This window comes from Episyrphus balteatus, chromosome 3 (assembly GCF_945859705.1).
Source record: "Episyrphus balteatus chromosome 3, idEpiBalt1.1, whole genome shotgun sequence".
NCBI classification, from domain to species: domain Eukaryota; kingdom Metazoa; phylum Arthropoda; class Insecta; order Diptera; family Syrphidae; genus Episyrphus; species Episyrphus balteatus.
Window position 1 is genome coordinate 8,054,106 of NC_079136.1, and position 19,745 is coordinate 8,073,850.

The following is a 19,745-nucleotide window of genomic DNA, read 5'->3' on the forward strand; positions in this document are numbered from 1 at the left end:
GAAGCAAAAAAGGTAAAATATATCACACTTTTGAAAAAAAAAATGAAAAATTACTTCAATTTCAATGGTTTTTTTTTATTAAAACTGAATTTTTGCATTGAAATAATTAATTTTCTCAAAGACTGTGGGCAATAGGAACTTTAAATTTTTGCTAAGGGTTATTAAATGAATAAAAAATAATTTTATGTTTAGATGTTGAACTTTAAAAAAAAAATATGTTGCATTTTTTTTCAAAACTTTTATTAAAAAAAGTTCTTCGAAAATGAAATACTTTTTAATTTTGTTCATAAAACGTAATACATATTGACGTTTCCTTTAATAATTTGAAATCATAATAAATGCGGCCTAAAAAATTTAAAAATAAATGCATTTTATATTATGACCAAGTTTAAAAAACGACATGTTCAGATTTTTTCAATAATTTTTTTTTCAAAAATCTGAGTTCAATTACCATTCTTTCAAAAGCCGTTCATTCAATTAACTTAATTTTAATTTTACATATATGACTAAGCTTCTAGCTTTTAAAAAATGTATATTTGAATATTGTAGGTGTTGGCGTTGTGTTCAAATATTATTTTTTTTTTTGTGTTTGAAGTCAATTAATAAGAAAATTGCATCTATCGCTTGAACTATGGAAGATTGTCCCTCACTCCCATATATTTTTTTTCCTTGAATTACCTAGACAATCTTTTGGCATCAATTAATTTATGAAATTTAAGAAAAATTTTTGAAAAAAAATTGTTTTTGTTCACAAAAATCTTCAATTAAATTTAAAAAATCAAAAAGGCAACACCGGCAATTTTTAATCTATAAACTTTAAAGTATTTTTAATAACCGACGTTTGAAAAAAAAAGATCATCAAAATCTAAGCTGTTCGGCCGGGTTCCCTAATATTGCCAATTTTTGAGCTTTAGTTACTCCTAAAATATTAGCTGTAAATGTGTTTGAAATACAGATTAACTTTAACACCAAAAATTCGTTTATTATTCTTAGCCTTTTAAAGCGGAACACATTTTTTGAAGATTTTTTTTAACGATCCACACTTACGAGTAGGTAGTTGCTGAAAAAACTGGTGTTAATTTGCGAATTATTTTGAGATTGAAAGTCATATTTGAAGTTTTTTCAATAAGTTTTGAAATAGGTACTTCAAAACTTGAAGCATTTGCTTTCGATGCGTCTTAGTTGCATGTTGAACTCTATTCCTGGCTTCCCATGATTCCAACGTTGAACAAGATTTGTATACATGGGCCAGATAAATGAGTATGTTTTTCATAATGTAGGTTACTTTTAAGTTCAGATCTTCTTATAACAAGCTTAAGACCTTTGCCTGTTAAGAAATCTAAGCAATTTACAAAAATTGTACTGCTACTTCATCTACTTACCCTACGTCATCAAAAAATGCTTCACTATTACTGATAGATAAGGAGCCTAAAGTGGGTACCATCAAAACATCCACCAAGTTGAATGCTCAAGAATGTAGGATCTTCATTTACAATTTATAGTCAGAAAAAAAAAAACTGACTTCTGCATTTCACATTAAAGCCTGGCTTCTTTTCATTCCTATTACTTGAGAGGCATTTTTGATCATGCATTAAAATCCACTTTCTTTAAACTTATCACTGCTGTACCTTTACCACGAAGTTGTTACAATTATGTTTTTGCCCACTTTCAATTCTTTGAAAACAAAAAAATAGGCGTATAAAAAAATAAAATTACAAACGAAATTTATCAGATTTTTTTGTTTAAAATAATACTCATGATACCGTTGTCGCACCTTCATCATGTTTGCCTATTTCTATTTATTCTTTTATTCGAAAAAATAAGAATTAATGAAACTTTCTCAAAAAAGTGCAAAAGACAAAACGAAATTATTATTAGATAAGTGTATACTCTGTACACGACTCTTGATCTTTTGCAACAACAATAAAAACGATCTTTTTTCGTAATTATAAGTACAAAATAATTGTTTCCAGTGCCGTGATTCATATTGTGTATTTCCACACAATTCATTTTGAGTAATTTGAAGCCCACACTAAATATATTCGTCTTCACCAAACAAAAATATGTCAACTTGAAATTGCAATCAAACAAAAGAAAAAAATCTAAATAAGTTAAATAGATTTGCATGATTGTTCGAGCATGAAAACTGTATAAATTAGCAAACATTCGCAAAAAAAAAACAGAAGCAAAAGATTTAATTTGATGGTCAAATACCAAACTGTGTCAGACTTGGACAAAGTGGGTTCTCTTTTTTCTTCATTTTTTTTTTTTGTTTCGAATTCTAATAAAATGAAAAATGTTATCGAGACTTCAAGTGGACACTTATTGCCCACGTTCACATGTCTGGAGAACTAAGTCGCGCAGTGTACCTGTGCTGCCTGGCATACTCATACTCAGCGGCATGAATGTTGTTCAACATGTGTTGTGCCAAGTGTATAGAAGAAGAAGTTCTTTTTTTTTATGACCGACTTGAGCAGGGGGAGATGTCAAAAAGAAAGTAGTATTTAGCGAGCAGCAGCAAAGTCATGCTAACCGAGATTCGAAAAGAAAAGAACTAACTTGTCGAAGACGCATCATCACGATAGGTTTTTGCCCAAGGTTGTAACATGGTTTTGTGTGGTGCTGCTGATGGTTTGCAAGACTTATCAAAGCCTTTATCTGCACATCTGCTTGGATAAAGAAAAATGTGGACACAAAAAAACAAAAAGACTAAATTCCAAACACTTTGATGGAAAGATGTAAACATAGCTAAGTAAATCAAGTTTGATGCAAGTCGCATCAGCCATAGCTCCATCAGCAGCTCATAATATGAAAAGCCTACTGGTTTGGTAGCAAGTTTGGATTGCGAGGGGCCTATATTGGGTGGAAATGAGATGCGAACGCGTCTGTCTGGTTTGATATTATTTCGATGACGACAGGAGGCTGCTGCGGCTGTCGTGTCTGCGTGGTCGAACCGCGCAATGAGTGATTATTATTTTTTATATATCGCTAATGATGGCGCGCGCGCGCGCACTCGCACTCGCACTTGCGCTATAAATCGTGTGTGAGGGAGCTGTGCGTTTGAACATGGAGTTTCACTTTTGTGCTCGTTTCGTTTCATTTTGTTTATTTATTATTACCTATAAGTTTTCTTTTCCTGAATTCACTTTGTGGATCTTTTAAGCCTCTTAAATTAAAAAAAAAAAAAGTATAGGCCCCCTCTCTTGGTAATATAAAAAGCCATCAAAAAGTTGCCACTGATATTATCTTTAGTTAACATTTTCTTTCACTCAATTTTTAATCTTAAGAAATAACTATTTTAAACTATTTCTAACAATATCGCCTTGAATCATTTTTAACATTTTTTAAGCGATGACCTTAAAACACGAATTAAGATTATAAGACCACTTCGATTGTAGTAATAAAATAAAAAATTGTTATTTCCTAACATGTTTTTTTTTTTCTTGTAGATGTTGTGAGTGTTGTGACAGACCTCTATAAGAGACCCTTGTGTATAGATAAATCGAAATTGAGGGTTTTGGTAGGTGGAGAACACGCAAGTTAATCAATATGCATAACAAACGCCTAAAGATTCGAGCTAAATGCGGGCATATATTGGGAAAGCATTTGGAAAAGAAAATTACATAATACTAAAAAAAAAAAAAAAAGGGACAGGTGTGGACAAGACTAAGGCCATCTAGCTAATTGGATGGGTGAACAAGTGAATTGATTTTAAATTAAGTTAAATGTTTGATCACTTGATGTTAATTCTGTAAGTCTTTTTAGAGAAACCAGTTTAACTTTGTTTGATATGTCTTTTTCTAATTGATTCATTACAATTTTATTGTTTTCTTTTATAAATATTTGAACTTGTTCGGGGTCATCGAGAGGTATATTTCAGTTGATCATAGATTCAGTGTCAATTAATGTTAAAGTCAAGGCTAATGAAGGTTTATTATTAAAGAGAAGATATGAAAATTGCGGCTGAGTTTTAATATTTGTTAGCCAATTCAAAGTTCTCTCAGCTTTTTAGCGTGTAATCAACTTTAGGCATATTAGACCATTGTGTCGTATCTGCAAAATTTTCCGTTTTAAATGAATCTAGTTAAAGAAAAAGTTTCAAAGAGAACTGTCTAGCAATACGGGAAAGACAACTGGGATGGTCGCATTGATTTCTTTAGAAACTTAAACTGTTCACTTTGCTTCCTCTTTAGTGACGTAGACTCCAGCGAAGATATTATGAACACAAATGTAATTCTTTCCGGAAGGAAACACTTTATCCCGAACAGGATAAAACCAACAAACCGAAAAGCTCTCTTATAGAAAATCAATTCATGTAGTATCGATGATTATATCTTCTTCGCTGTATCAGAAATTACCTTTCGATTTAAGTCTGAAACCCATTATTTAAACGCTGGTGTGCTACAGGACTCCGTTTTATTTCTTCATATTTATTAATGATCTGTTTTCTGAAACTTCTAATGAATTAATAGTTTCGCTCTCAGCCCATATTTGGTCAAGCGCTCCTAAAACCCACCTGAGTTACTCGGACAGAATCCCAAATAGAGCTTTTAATATGGTAGGTAAAAGTTCATTACAGATGAATCGGTGATTGTTAAAACAAAATAAGTGACAAATTTTTTGAAACCACTTTTATTACTGTTTTGCATTGCTTATGGGTAGAACTAGCGTTGAGAGCAAAACCAACATGATTTGATAATTGGATCATATAAAATTTCATGGTTAAAATACGCATTGAGTGCTAAAACAACATATCTCTTCTTCCTATTTTAAAATTGAGTGTTAAAACACCTAAAGTACTTCATATTAATTTGGTTTTTTACATTCAACGCTGGAAAAACGAAGTAAGTAAACTGTTGTTTCTTACAGTTTTTCGATGATTTAGTGTCAGTAAGTTGTTGGCGGTCATTCGAGTGGAATTGCATCTTTCAAAATGTTCTTGTTAATAAATAAAATTGGTATCAAATGAAAAAAAAACTATATCTTAGGAAAATGTTTTACTATACATTTTTCACTGCATTTGGATTAAGAATGTAAGATATTGCAATATTAGTATTGGTAATGCATCTTGCAATGTGTGAAGGACATATTGAATTTAATTTTTATTTTGAATGTAAAATATGATGCTCTGTTATTTTCCCTGAGCCATTAACTTCGACATTTTGTTCTAGAGTCAAGCTATTAATACCAGCAAAGAATTAAAAATGCAAACTATAAAAAAAAATTCGTAAATCTTGTCTTAAAAGGCTTCTAGTTTGGGTTCTATTGGTTTGATATTCAAGATCAAGGTCTTCAAACTCATGGAGAATAATAAACCATGATATTTTGCACTTCCAATAAACATTACAATTTTGACAACTTTGAGGCAATCAATAAAAAGTGTAAAATGCAAAAATACATTTTATCCGTTTTTGAAGTAGGTACATACGTCACAAGAATAAAACTTTTGCACATCCACGCTCCATACAAATTTGCCCATTCTCCATTTTGTTTTATGTTCTTGTATTTTATATATTAATAAAATTGCTGAATTAGTAATGCATTTTTATTCATTTCATTTTTTTGCTTATATTTTGGATGTAATATGACTGTCAAAACAACATATCTTCATGTAATTAAGTTATTTTGACTCCTAACAAAACGTCGGGTGTTAAAACAACACATAAAATACATTTATTTTTGTAAAAATCTCCTTAAAGATAAAGATATTTTTTTTTAATTTTAGCTAGTTACAACTCTCAGCACTACCTCTAATCCAATTTTAAAACTTAAAATGTCAATGCAGCTTCGTAGTCAAAAGTACAGAGTTTGTTGTTTCTCCTGAAAAAAAAAAAATAAAAATGTTACTTATGTATGTTGTTTTAACAATCACCGATTCAGATATAATCTCTTGAACACCTCAGTAATATACTTATTTTAAAGGTATTTTTTGTATGTTCAAGTGAAATAGCTAGCTGTATTTCTAACTTGAAAGAATTCAACCGTAATACTTGTATTTCAAGGAATGCACATCAGTTTAGATTTGAGTCCAATTTCGGGGGTTGGGGTCAAAATTCTGCCGGGGTCAAAATTCTTTTGTCAAAATTCTGCTTTCAAAATTCTGCTTTACAAAATTCTGCTTTCAAAATTCTGCTTTTCAAAATTCTGTTTTTCAAAATTCTGTTTTTCAAAATTCTGCTTTTCATAATTCTGCTTTTCAAAATTCTGCAAAAAATTAAAAAAGGGTTTGGAAAATGTTAAAAAGCGCGCGCTTTTTAACATTTTCCAAACCCTTTTTTAATTTTTTGCAGAATTCTGTAAAATCATCTTTTTGAAAAATTATCTGCTTATTTGATTACTTATCTACATAATTTGTCATTTTTTAAATGCGAATTAATTTTTGTTTTATAAATGAATAAATTTGAAAATATTAAGAAAAGGTTTTTAATATTAAACATTTCCGAAAATAACTAAAAATTTATTAATTTATCAAATAAAGATGAATATTCAAAAATTTGAAAAAGAAAAGGTATACAACATCTGTTCCAATTAGTATACATATTTTATTTGAAAGAAAGTCAGTATATGCATTTCAAAAAATATTTGCGACACTTAAATAAAAAAATTTAGGAAAGTACCAATGTTGAATTACATTAATAAGGTGTATTTTTCTTTAGCCACCGCATATGCTATAAAAAAAAAACAGAATTAGCAGAATTTTTTTGTTCAAATATAATGCTGGCAGAATTTTGAAAAGCAGAATTTTAAAAAGCAGAATTTTGAAAAACAGAATAGAAAAAAAGAAGAATTTTGAAAAACAGAATTTTCGCTGAAAAAGCAGAATTTTGAAAAGCAGAATTTTGAAGCCAGAATTTTGACCCGATCCCCAATTTCGGGCGTACCTTCAAGTACAGAGATTCTTTCTTTAGTCTTACTACTAGAATGTGGAATGCATTACCCACCTCAGTTTTTCCTTTTAATTTTAATGTTCAGAACTACAAAACCAATATGCATCGGCATCTCCTTTTAAACCATTCCCTTCTTTCATAACGCTCGCACTGTGTTAATAGATATTAAGAAAACCCAAAACCCTTATTATAGTGCGCGTAGTTAAATTACTGCATTTCGCAAATATACTGTACGTAAAATTAATTTTCTGAATGTAAAAATGTTCTGTGCATACTTTTGACATATTTATGATATTTTAGCATTGTTTTTGACAGCTTTTAAAAGATAAAAGATAGGATAAAAAAAAGTTCACGCTTTTAGTTATTAATATTTCGTAATAAAAAGCAAAACAGTACCTACCAGTCCACTGCAATAAGCCCTATTTCACCAAATTCGTGAAAAAAGCAAACAAAAAGAGGCGTAAAAAAAGGACCTTCAACAGAAAAAATCAATTGTACAAGTTTGCTTTTGAGTTAGAAATTTCCTGTAACTTAAATTATTATAACAGAATTTTTTTTTAATTTTCTGACCTTTACTAATCACTCTCTCTCTTGAGTGGCCAACTCATTTTAGTGGTACCACATCAAAATCGTTCGGTTCCAATTTTATAGATTGATGCTCATATGCAGAACAATTTTATATCAGACTTGAAAAAATAATGAAAGTGTTTCGTAAGGCTCTATTAAATTTAACAATTCAACTCCTTCCTCTCTTCCTCTATCCAAATCAATTCGTTCTAATCTTCTTAAAAATATCCATACATCTCTTTTTATTACCATTTTCCATCATTAAACGTGTTTTTCCCTTAAACTTTAACTTCCTCATACAAAAGACTTAAATTACAAGTTATCGTGTTCAGCCACCAAAACAACAACCACTTAAGATCTATTAACTTTCCAGCAGCAGGGCGTAATCATAAACCAAAAACAAAAAAAGTTTTCAACGCAAAAAAAAAAGATCACGTAATACCTCCAAACTAAATTTGCTCTCAAGAAAAGTGAAAGCCTAAAATGAAAAAAAAAAAAAAAAACAACCAAGTAGAATATCAACTTAAATTGTTTTATAATTAACTTCTCGTATTATTATTAAGTTTATATAATTTTGAATAAAAAAAAAAATCATTTAATCTTTTTCTCCTCTTGTATTCCGCAATGTTAGCCAATTCTTACGAGTACAAATTGCCTTTCAACAAAAGATCTTTTAGGTCTCTCCCCAAAACTTAAAAATAGCGACTATAAATTCGTAAAGAATAAAGAAAACAAAAAAAGTTTAATCTGATTTTATGCAAATTTATTTTTCAATAAAAAAACTTCCAAATCTCCATATGGAAGAGAAAGAAATTTATTTAAGATTCTTGATACGGTAGGTCAGGGAGAGGCAGGCGTTTCCATTTCAGCTGAACTTGCCAATAAATTTTATAAAGAAACCAAATAAAACAGAAATAAAAAAAAACCGTCAGCCAGTTTACTCTGTGTCTCGATAAAGTTATTATGCCCAAATCTATATTGACGACTCTCGATGAGTAGTATCTTCTTCTTTAATTACCACCAACAAGCACCACCCATGGCTTGTGTTGTGTGTTTTCGAGCACTTTATGTGGCCTGGCCATGTTGATGCATTCACCAACGGAGCCAGGGTTTCTTCAAAACACAGTCACACGGAAGTAATTTGTAGGTCACTTTCACCTCTCTAAAGTCGTGCGTCGCTACCGCCCGACGTCGTCGTCGCCGCCACTGCTCTCTGAAACATTCGTCGCTTATATTCGTCGTCTTTGTCGTCGATGACGAAGCCAAGTCGAATCATACTGTCGGATCAGTTCAGTACGAGTACGAGTACGTCGCCGTCGTCTAAGTTGGCTAAGAAGACGTGTTTAAATTACCCCTACGGAAGTTTGTTTGACTTGGGAAAAAGCGCACCGATTGAATGGAAATTCATCGGGCTTCACGGTGCCGATGGTGGTGGATGGCGGGGGGACCGGCTTACGAAAAAGTAATTTCTGAAAAGAAAACAAAAGGCACTTCCATACTTTAAGACCCCAGAGCATAAGACACTCAGCTTTGGTGCTTGCTGGTTGATATGCTAAAGAAAACACGTTTATTTACGAAATCAGGGGAGAGACTCTGTGTATTGAGCTGCGATGACGATGATGGTGATTGTTGGCCAACTCAGTGTTATAGAGGTTTTATGGTGTTCAAGAGCCTCTAAACAGCAAGCAAACTGAAAAGACGACGTGAAAACATTAAATTACACCAATACTTTGTAAGATGTAGTTGTTGGTGGCAAGAGCGGCTTTGGTTGTTGGCGGGAGTCGTATATTCAATGAAGCTACCTACGTTATTTAATTTTTTTTTCTCCTCGTCGTCTTATGCCTCTTTTTGATTTATTTTATGAATTCATTTTCACTTTCTTTCTGAATTGAAGCTTGAGAGAGATGGGCACATTCATGCAGACACACTTACTTTGGACAAAAAAAAAGTCAGGTACGACTCTGTATAAAAAGAGTTCGAAGGAAGTGAAGAAATTAAATTAATATTTTTTTTAGAGGTCGACCCTGTTGTTGGAAACGTCGCGTCGCGCGTGCGCTTCGCCCTACAAAGCTGTTTAACATGTGCAGAAGAGAAATGCTGCTCAACTCAGCTCTTCAGCACAAGCACAATCTAAATGCAATGAACATTTTGATTTTTTGGTGAAATCGGTATCAAGAGAGAGAGAGATACACCCGGAAATAGATTGATGCGTTTTTTTTTTGTTTATTATTCTTTTGATTCTTGTTTTTTGTGCTTCTTTAAATAAGTACCATAGATTAAGATCAGCGTGAAATAACAACAACAAAAAAATGACTTCCAAATCAGTCTTTGAGAAAATTTCTCGCCATCTCTAAATAGATTTCAACTTTTTCACACTTATTGTTTCGTGCCGCATTTGAATAGATAAATATTTAAATTCGTTACGATTTATTGAACATGAAGTGCTTCGTTTGTTTTATTGTCTAGATTTCTAGCTATTTTTTTTATTTTTCTTCTTATAGTCTAAGATCCGGCCATAGGACGACCTACCCTCATCGTTATACCAGTTGAGAGTTATATTTTCTGAAAGCTAGTGTCTTAGGAAATAAATTGCACATGGGTTGCCAAGCGATATCCTGTCAAGACATAGGGTTGCCAGGCCTTAAAGTTCATTTTTGCAAATTTTTGAAAATGCAATCCTGCTTAAATGGCAAGCCTAAGAGTTATAAAAAAAATATAATGTCATAGGAAATTTAATTTGAAAATTTTAATTTTCAGGATTTTTTAAAATTTGAAGTTTGAGGGTAAACAAAGGTAAATTTAGAAAAAGGGCAAAAATCTATTATCTAAACAAAACGTGATAAAAATAAAATTGAAATTGGAATCGATAGATATTATAAATATATGAAAGCCACACATACAAATAAAAAAATGTAAAAAATCTACAACGCGAGATATAGTCTTTTTAGAGTCATGATACTCCAATTCGATATTTGAGAAATAATTCACCAAAAATCAGAATGAAAGATTTTTTAAATAATTTGTATGTGATAAGTTAAGAAAAATAAAATAACTTGACACGTGTCTGTCAAATTTTTAATTTAACTTACCGTTTTTGCGAGGGGATTTTTTGAAAAGGTGCTTATTTGCGTATTTCAACATAGTAAAGGAAAAAATCCCGTCATGGGACGACCTATCCACCTCATTATACCAGTTGAAAGCTATATTTTCCTAAGGGTAGTGTCTAAAGAAACAGTTTGCACATGGGTTGCCTAGCGATATCCTGTCAAGGCATAGGGTTGCCAGGCCTTAAAGTTTATTTTTCATTATTTTTGAATACGCCACCCTGCTTATACCCAAAGCCAAAGAGTTGTAAAAAAAATATTATGTCACAGGAAATTTAATTTGAAAATTTTAATTTTCAGGATTTTTTAAAATTTGAAGTTTGAGTAGGGTAAACAAAGGCGAATTTAGAAAAAATGCAAAAATCTATTTTCTAAACAAAACGTGATAGAAATAAAATTGAAATTGAATTCGATAGATATTATAAAAATATAAAAGCCACATATACAACAAAAAAATGTAAAAAATCTACAACTCGAGATATAGTCTTTTTAATGTCATGATACTCCAATTCGATATTTGAGAAATAATTCACCAAAAATCTGCACGAAAGGTATTTGAAATAATGTTTATGTTATTAGAGAGCATAAATAAAATAACTTGACACGTATCTGCCAAATTTTTGATTCGACTTAGTTTTTGGTTCCTGTGTATTTTTGAAGAATTACAGATTTTTACAATTCAATTCACTGTTTCGGTGTTATTCTTCAAAAATACACAGGAACCAAAAACTAAGTCAAATCAAAAATTTGGCAGATACGTGTCAAGTTATTTTATTTATGCTCTCTAATAACATAAACATTATTTCAAATACCTTTCGTGCTGATTTTTGGTGAATTATTTCTCAAACATCAAATTTCACGGTTTTGACTTTTAAACGTCCATATCTCGAGTAGCAGATTTTTTACATTTTTGGTTTGTATGTGTGACTTATATAATTTAACAATATCTATCGATTCCAGTATCAATCTTTTTTCTACCACTCTTTGTTAAGGATATAGCTTTTCGACCTTTCTTTAAATTTACCTCAGTTTCCCCTTCTTAAATGTCAAATTTCTAAAAATCCTGAATATTCAAATTTTTAAATTTAATTTTCTCTGACATAAATTTTTTTTACACCTCTAACACTTACCATATAAGCAGGGTGGCGTTGTCAAAAAAACTCAAAATATGAACTTTAAAGCGTGGCAACCCTATGCCTTGACAGGATGTCGCCAGGCAACCCATGTGCAAACTGTTTCTTTAGACACTACTTTTAGGAAAATATAGCTTTCAACTGGTATAATGAGGTGGATAGGTCGTCCCATGACGGGATTTTTTCCTTTAATATGTTGAAATATGAAAATAAGCACCTTTTCAAAAAATCCCCTCGCAAAAACGGTAAGTTAAATTAAAAATTTGACAGACACGTGTCAAGTTATTTTATTTTTCCTAACTTATCACATAAAAATTATTTAAAAAATCTTTCATTCTGATTTTTGGTGAATTATTTCTCAAATATCGAATTGGAGTATCATGACTCTAAAAAGACTATATCTTGCGTTGTAGATTTTTTACATTTTTTATTTTTATGTGTGGCTTTCATATATTTATAATATCTATCGATTCCAATTTCAATTTTATTTTTATCATGTTTTGTTTAGATAATAGATTTTTGCCCTTTTTCTAAATTCGCCTTTGTTTACCCTACTCAAACTTCAAATTTTAAAAAATCCTGAAAATTAAAATTTTCAAATTAAATTTCCTGTGACATAATATTTTTTTTACAACTCTTTGGCTTTGGGTATAAGCAGGGTGGCGTATTCAAAAATAATGAAAAATAAACTTTAAGGCCTGGCAACCCTATGCCTTGACAGGATATCGCTAGGCAACCCATGTGCAAACTGTTTCTTTAGACACTACCCTTAGGAAAATATAGCTTTCAAATGGTATAATGAGGTGGATAGGTCGTCCCATGACGGGATTTTTTCCTTTAATATGTTGAAATACGAAAATAAGCACCTTTTCAAAAAATCCCCTCGCAAAAACGGTAAGTTAAATTGAAAATTTGACAGGCACGTGTCAAGTTATTTTATTTCTCTTAACTTATCACATAAAAATTATTTAAAAAATCTTTCATTCTGATTTTTGGTGAATTATTTCTCAAATATCGAATTGGAGTATCATGACTCTAAAAAGACTATATCTCGCGTTGTAGATTTTTTACATTTTTTATTTGTGTGTGTGGCTTTCATATATTTATAATATCTATCGATTCCAATTTCAATTTTATTTCTATCACGTTTTGTTCAGAAAATAGATTTTTGCCCTTTTTCTAAATTTACCTTTGTTTACCCTACTCAAACTTCAAATTTTAAAAAATCCTGAAAATTAAAATTTTTAAGTTAAATTTCCTATGACATTATATTTTTTTTATAACTCTTAGGCTTGCCATATAAGCAGAGTCGCATTTTCAAAAATTTGCAAAAATGAACTTTAAGGCCTGGCAACCCTATGCCTTGACAGGATATCGCTAGGCAACCCATGTGCAATTTATTACCTTAGACACTAGCTTTCAGAAAATATAACTCTCAACTGGTATAACGATGAGGGTAGGTCGTCCTATGGCGGGATCTCCTACTATTAGGTTTATCAGAGTATGACTGTATTCAAAATGCTTTTCAACATTTGTTAAGATGAAACTTGGAATTTGAAGAAAGTAAAACAAAAGAAGAGACCTAAGATCAATCAGATCGTGCATGATCGAAAAATTGACAAAATTTATTCCATTATCATTCAAAACTTCTAACTTCTGGAAAATTTTTAAGCTTTCTATGGCTTGTTTTGTTTTGTGTGCCTATTTCAATTATTCAAATAAATATTTATAGTATAATATTTGGGGTTAAATAACGCGAGTTTTCCAATCAAGGTGATAAGGCTAAATTACTACAAATTCACTTTCTGAATATAAGCACTTAGGCTCTGTCATTTATCCTCAGCTTGAAGATATCAATCTTAACAGTGCGATTGATAGAACTCAGAACTAGAGCCCAAATGAGATACTTACTCAAATTATCTCATTTCGAATGTCGCATCGACAAGATTGAATTATTCAGGCTTTGGGGAGATGACAAAAATTGGAAATAAATACTAGAAAAGGTGGAACGAAGTCCGCCGGATCAGCTGAATAATTCAATCTAGCTGACCCGGCGGACTTCGTTACGCCTCTTCTGCTATTTACTTACAATTTTGGAGTGTGTCAATCTTTTCCAAAAAAAAAAAATAGGGTCACAATATCAAATACAGGGGTCGAATTACGGCACACGATTACGATCATACGTTAACGTTTTGACTACTTCTGTCTCTATTTAATTATTAGAAAACGATAGGGACACATGGCAACCATTCGTTAACGAACGTATGCCGTAATTCGACCCCAGGTCTTTATAAATAAAAGAATGTGTTTTTTGAGTTCTATTGATCGCATTATCAAGATTGATGTTTGTAGGACTAAAGTTTCTGTATTTAGAATATGAAATATTACGAATTTAGGCTATTCGTATGAGTTGGAAAACTAACTTTTTTGAACCTCTTGAAAACAATATAAAGCCAGGACTTGAAAAAATCGTTTAAAAAAAAATTTTGAGTGAACCACGCTAACCATTTATGGTATGAAAATAGATTTTGCCCGATTCTAAGACTTGCCCGATGTACCCACAAAATTTCATAAAAATCGTTAAAAAAATACACACAAAAAATGTTTGGTTGGACCACCCTAACTATTTAGTGGTATAAAAATAGATGTTGTCCGATTTTCGACTTACCCGATATACCTACAAAATTTTATAAAAATAATTTCAATAAAATATAGAAATTTTTTTGGTTGAACCACCCTAACCATTTTATCATAATAATACATTTTTCACATTTGCTGCAAGTGGTTCTAAACTTTTGAAGCAAACAAATGTTGAAATGAAAAATTGCTTAAAAGTTTGAATCCTTTTCATTGTTTTGCTGACGACTACTCTTAGTTTTGAATACATGTTTTGAAACTCGAATTCATAATTTTTTTACATGATATTTTTTAAGGAAGGATCACAAACAAATCTATGCTCTCTGATCTGGTTACAATAAAGCATACATCCTCTCAAATCTTGAATACAATTCCCACGTTTGAGCGAAAGCTGCTCAAGCTTCCTTTCTTCTGCTGGTTTCGACCTCTTTTTTATTTGTTAATTTTTTTTTTACAACAATTTTTGTGACGCAAGTAGCTGCATTCGTCCCAATTACGAACAGACTGTAAAATACAAAGAATCGTTCTATACCCGCACTACACGTGTAAGAAAAACTCGTCCACATGACAGACTGCTGTTTTAAGCTTTGGACCTATTCAGTACCGCAGGGTCTGAACACATATTGTCCAACTTACTAGGGTGATTTTCATTCTATTGCTAAGTCCTATCAGTTCTTTTTTGCATTAATTGACTAACTTTGAGTTAATCGAACAGCCATCAATATCTTCGATAGCCGCTTGACTATCAATGAAAATGGCAACATTGTCAATATTGTTGTTCGTTATTGTTTGGTTTTCAAGAATTCTGCAGGCCTCACTAATAGCTCTTACACCTCAGCCTAAAAAACGTTTGAGTGCAAAGAAAAACGAAAGCAAAAACGCTTTCAGATGTTAATACCCCGAAAACGTGATTGAGAAAATCTAAATATCAAAAACTTTGAGAAGGTTCGTTTTATACTCTAATTCCAGAATTTATTTTGTTTGCTCAGAACTTTTGTTTTGTTTAAATTTAATCCATCCAAACAACATACTGTACTTGGCTCTAAATCAAATCGTCTAATCTCTATTCGTATTTTGATAATAGCACGCAATAAGAATATTACTTCTATTTTATTTCGGAATCGCAGTACATATTTTCTACCTAATCCTATCATTGACAGCAAATCAAAAATCCAAATGATCACTTCTTTTGCCCTCAAAGTAGCCGCTTCAATAAAGCTATAAGATCAATATCTACCGATTCCCCAAAGTATCTCAAACATGTTTATTACGTTCAATTGAAATTTAGTTTCTTGGAAGCACCATGAGTAATAATAACCCTTTTGTATGTGTACCTTCAAGAACGTAAGACAAATTCCTCCCATCAAACTGCTATACACTTTTTTTTGAGAAAAATTGAATAAGTGATTTAATACGTGATGCCGCTGACTGACCCTCAAGAATACCTTTCATCCAAAAAAAGACACCATAACAATTATGTTTGTTCCTCCCAAAAAAAATATACTATGGCTATCCATTATTCATAACGGAAATCTTAAAGCATCTCATGACTAGCATCTTCCAGACCATGTACCGTCTCGTCTATCAACTTGAATTTCCTAATCAAACATAAATCTTTTGATTTTTTTTTTTCTTGTTCTGTCGGATAATAAAATCGACATAAAAAACAATCTAAAGCAAACAAAAGTCACGAAAAATCTAAAAAAATAAAAAAATCCGGTTCCACAATTGTATGTGTGTGTGGTAATCTCTGACTGACAAAAATGTTGAAACCACATCATAAAACTAAACTAATAATAAAGTACAGGTACCTTACCTAGAAAGAAAAAAAAAATATAAAAAACATTAAAGCAATGCAATCGTCTCTCAATTAACCTTGTCCGAGAGCATTCTTTGCCTCCTAAGGTCATTAGAACAGTGTGTTGTTGAGTAACGCCGCAGTCTACTTTATTTTTTAATTTCTTTTTTTTCTTCTTCTTATTTTCAGTTACCGGAACAGCTCCACCGCAACGACCATGGATACCATTAGCGAAGCCCAACAAAACTAGACCGTCCTGTAAGTGAACAATTCTTCTTCCACAACCAACTAACCAACCATCCAATATTTCATAATGACCTACGACGACGACGATGTCAACTAATTTGCATGTCTTTTGTTATTTTCAGGTATCTTTACCGTGATGTGTTACAATGTTTTATGTGACAAATATGCTACTAGACAAATGTACGGCTATTGCCCAGGTTGGGCTCTCAGCTGGGATTATAGAAAAAAGGTTGAATGCTTTTTTTATACAAATAAAATTACGAAAATTAATATATTTATTTGTTTTGTAAAAATTTCATATAGGCAATTCTTGACGAGATTCGACATTACTCTGCCGACATCATCAGTCTGCAGGAAATCGAAACAGAACAATTTTATAGCTTCTTTCTGCAAGAACTCAAAAACGACGGTTTCGAAGGTATCTTTTCACCAAAATCACGGGCCAAGACAATGGGTGAAAATGAACGTAAATTTGTAGACGGTTGTGCTATTTTCTTCCGCTCATCGAAGTAAGTTCAAATAAATATATATTTGGTAAATTGTTTAAAGGTTATTTAATTAGAATGTTTTATAGATTTTGAAATAAAACATAGTTAGTATAATAATAATACATAATTATAACTACAATGTCTGTAAGACCTGAGATATGTGCACTCATTAAAAAAAAACGTTTGGATTCAAGTTTGAAACCAAGAAATTAATGAAGCGCTTAGAGGAGGTACCTAATGGGATTTTTTTTTTGAATTTATGCTTTTTAATCAGACCTGAAGCTGAAGACCTTTTTTGTACTTTAAATCGTTACATAGACTTTTTATGGGAGATAACATCTTTAAACGCTGATTAATAAGTTTTTTTTTTTTTAAATGTCACTTAGACCTAGGGTTGCCAACCGTACTCTAAAAAAGAGTATTGTGCTCTATTTCAAGTATGTGTACTCTATAATCTATAACTCTGATAGAGTACATCAAAATACTCTTTTTTTACTTAAGACTGTGTGTACCCTGTACCACCACATAAATTTGTATTATTAACGGCCATATTATTCACTAGTTTAAAAAATACATCTGAATGTAAAATTGTCAAATGTCAAAAATAAATCCAAATCTAAAATAGTTATTCCGATTTTAACTATGAAAATAGTTAAAAATAGTTAAAAATGACTTTTCTCTGTATGATAGTATTATGGATTTGGATTTTTTTTTGACATTTCAATTTCCTTACATCCAGATGTATTTTTAAAACTAGTGAATAATATGGCCGTAAGTTTAAAAAAAACGAGGCTTAAAATATTCGACCTTATAATTTCTAAATTTCAACAATTGTAATTTAGAGAGTACAAATCACAATAATTTTGGTCGTTGTTTTAGTACGACCTATTTGTTTTGTGTTTGTTTCTTAGTCAGATTTAAAATTTTATTTTTTGGCTAATTCTAAGGAGTAAAGCTACATATTTTGAAAAACTTAAACATTGTTTTTTTTAATCGAAAAAATGAATCGCAACTGATGCAATTTTCTTGATCTTGCAATGTTAATTCATCGAAATAAAAAGAAATAAGAAGCTTAAATATTAATACCTTGATTGTTTACCAAAGAAAATCTTAAGGTTTTAGTTAATAAATAAAGTTAGGTAGAAATGGCTGTAAGGAAAACGACTGACACACTTAGAGCACTTATTGGTCCGTTGTGATACCATGATTTTGCAAGGAAATTACTGACTAATTAAACCAGTTGGAGCTTTTAATGAAACGGTGAAGGTTGAAGATGTCAGTATTAATTAATTCACTAGTATCTTCTAAAAAATATTTTTCCAAGTATTTTTTACGTCTACTGGAAAGGGCAGGACATGAGCAGAGAAGATGTTGGATTGTTTCTTCTTCTTCCTCATCAAGGCAACTGCTACAGAAGTCGTTAAAAACTAGGTACGCCAAGTCTTATGGCGTGTCTACCTTTGAGGCAGTATCCTGTTAAGACACCTATTACAGAACTGATATGAAACCTGCTTAGAGACAATACATTTTTTGAACGTTTTGAATCTAGCCTAGGCCTGCTTGATATTAAATAAAAAAATATGAGTTTTGAATTTGAAATTTTGGAGTCATACACAACACATAATGTTAAAAACAACAAAAAAATGTTATTTACGGCAAGAAGAACAAAAAAATACATTTTCAAGACTTGAAATAAATGGTACTCTTCTTTTTTCAAATGTACTCTTTTTTTTCGTCTCTAAAATCAAATATACTCTATTCTTTCTTAAAAAAGTTGGCAACCCTACTTAGACCCTTCATTTTTTAAGCGCTTCAAATGTTTGCATACAAGGGCTCTTGTTTTGTCTCCGATTTTATTCCTCGGTTTTGTTAATAATCTTTTCTCTAAACTTCTTATTCATACAACTGTTTTGCTGAAGACTTATTCTCAACTGTTTATTTTCGTTTGTGGTTTCACAAGATTGCGCTTCGGACGTTTACCTTCAAGTACAGCAATTGTCTCCGATTTTTGGCATCATATCATATTATGATAACCACATTTAATCGGAATCCAATGTGCAAAGAGAAACCTTTAAGAATTTATTGCTTCAAAAACTCAATGCTGCCTTTTTGATTTTAACGTTGCCGGTTTCCATTAAATATGCATATATATGAGCAGGGAGAAGCCAAATAAAAGCACTCGACATCACCCACTGCAACATTCGCCGGGAGCTCTAGATTTGTGTCCCCATTCATTTCTCAATTTATTTGTTTAACTCTCTCGAGTCCCTTGTTTGCCAAAAAAAACTGATTTGTACTTCTCAATAACATCTTTTGCGACTGCCCCTTTCCCGGCTTCCAAATCACTCTTGATTTCGTCCAAAATCTGGAGAACTTCTCCAAACGTATTTTCTTGATTAAAAAAAAAAATTTTAATGTTAAAGCTTTCTCGGTTCATTTTGCATTTCCAAATATGACTGGACTGTAGGTAGATCTTTTCACTCGAATTCGTTAGTGGGGGGTTAATAATACTGGTCGGCAACGGAAATGGAGCTTGAACCAAACCATACTTTTCTATAAGACTTTTGTGTGCTGATTCCGAATCTGAAGTCAAAATTTCACTAAAACGTCAAGTTTTCGAAATATTTAAATATTAACAGGTCAAAAACGCGTTTTTGTGGTACTTTTGGCGTTGAATTTTATTACCGTTAAATTTTTTTTCGCAAAACTACATATCGTCGGTGAAACCAGAAAAGTGTGTAACTCCATTTTAGCAAATTTTATAGGAGAGCAAAAAAACAAAATCGTTTTGACGGCATTTGTATGAGTTTTCATTTTCTAATTTGCTAATAAAATAAAAACTATGAACTTTAAGGGGATTCTCAGTTTAAGGAACGGTAGATATC

The 19,745-nt window shown here is 31.5% G+C and overlaps 1 protein-coding gene across 1 annotated transcript in view; it reads left to right on the forward strand.

Moving 5' to 3' along the window:
• LOC129913880 (CCR4-NOT transcription complex subunit 6) overlaps positions 1 to 19,745 on the forward strand; it is a 60,245-nt gene that overhangs the window by 35,043 nt on the left and 5,457 nt on the right. The window contains exons 6-8 of the mRNA XM_055992843.1: positions 16,316 to 16,384; positions 16,495 to 16,601; positions 16,676 to 16,881. Of these exons, the coding sequence (XP_055848818.1) occupies positions 16,316 to 16,384; positions 16,495 to 16,601; positions 16,676 to 16,881 (382 nt within the window). The remainder of the gene's footprint in view (positions 1 to 16,315; positions 16,385 to 16,494; positions 16,602 to 16,675; positions 16,882 to 19,745) is intronic.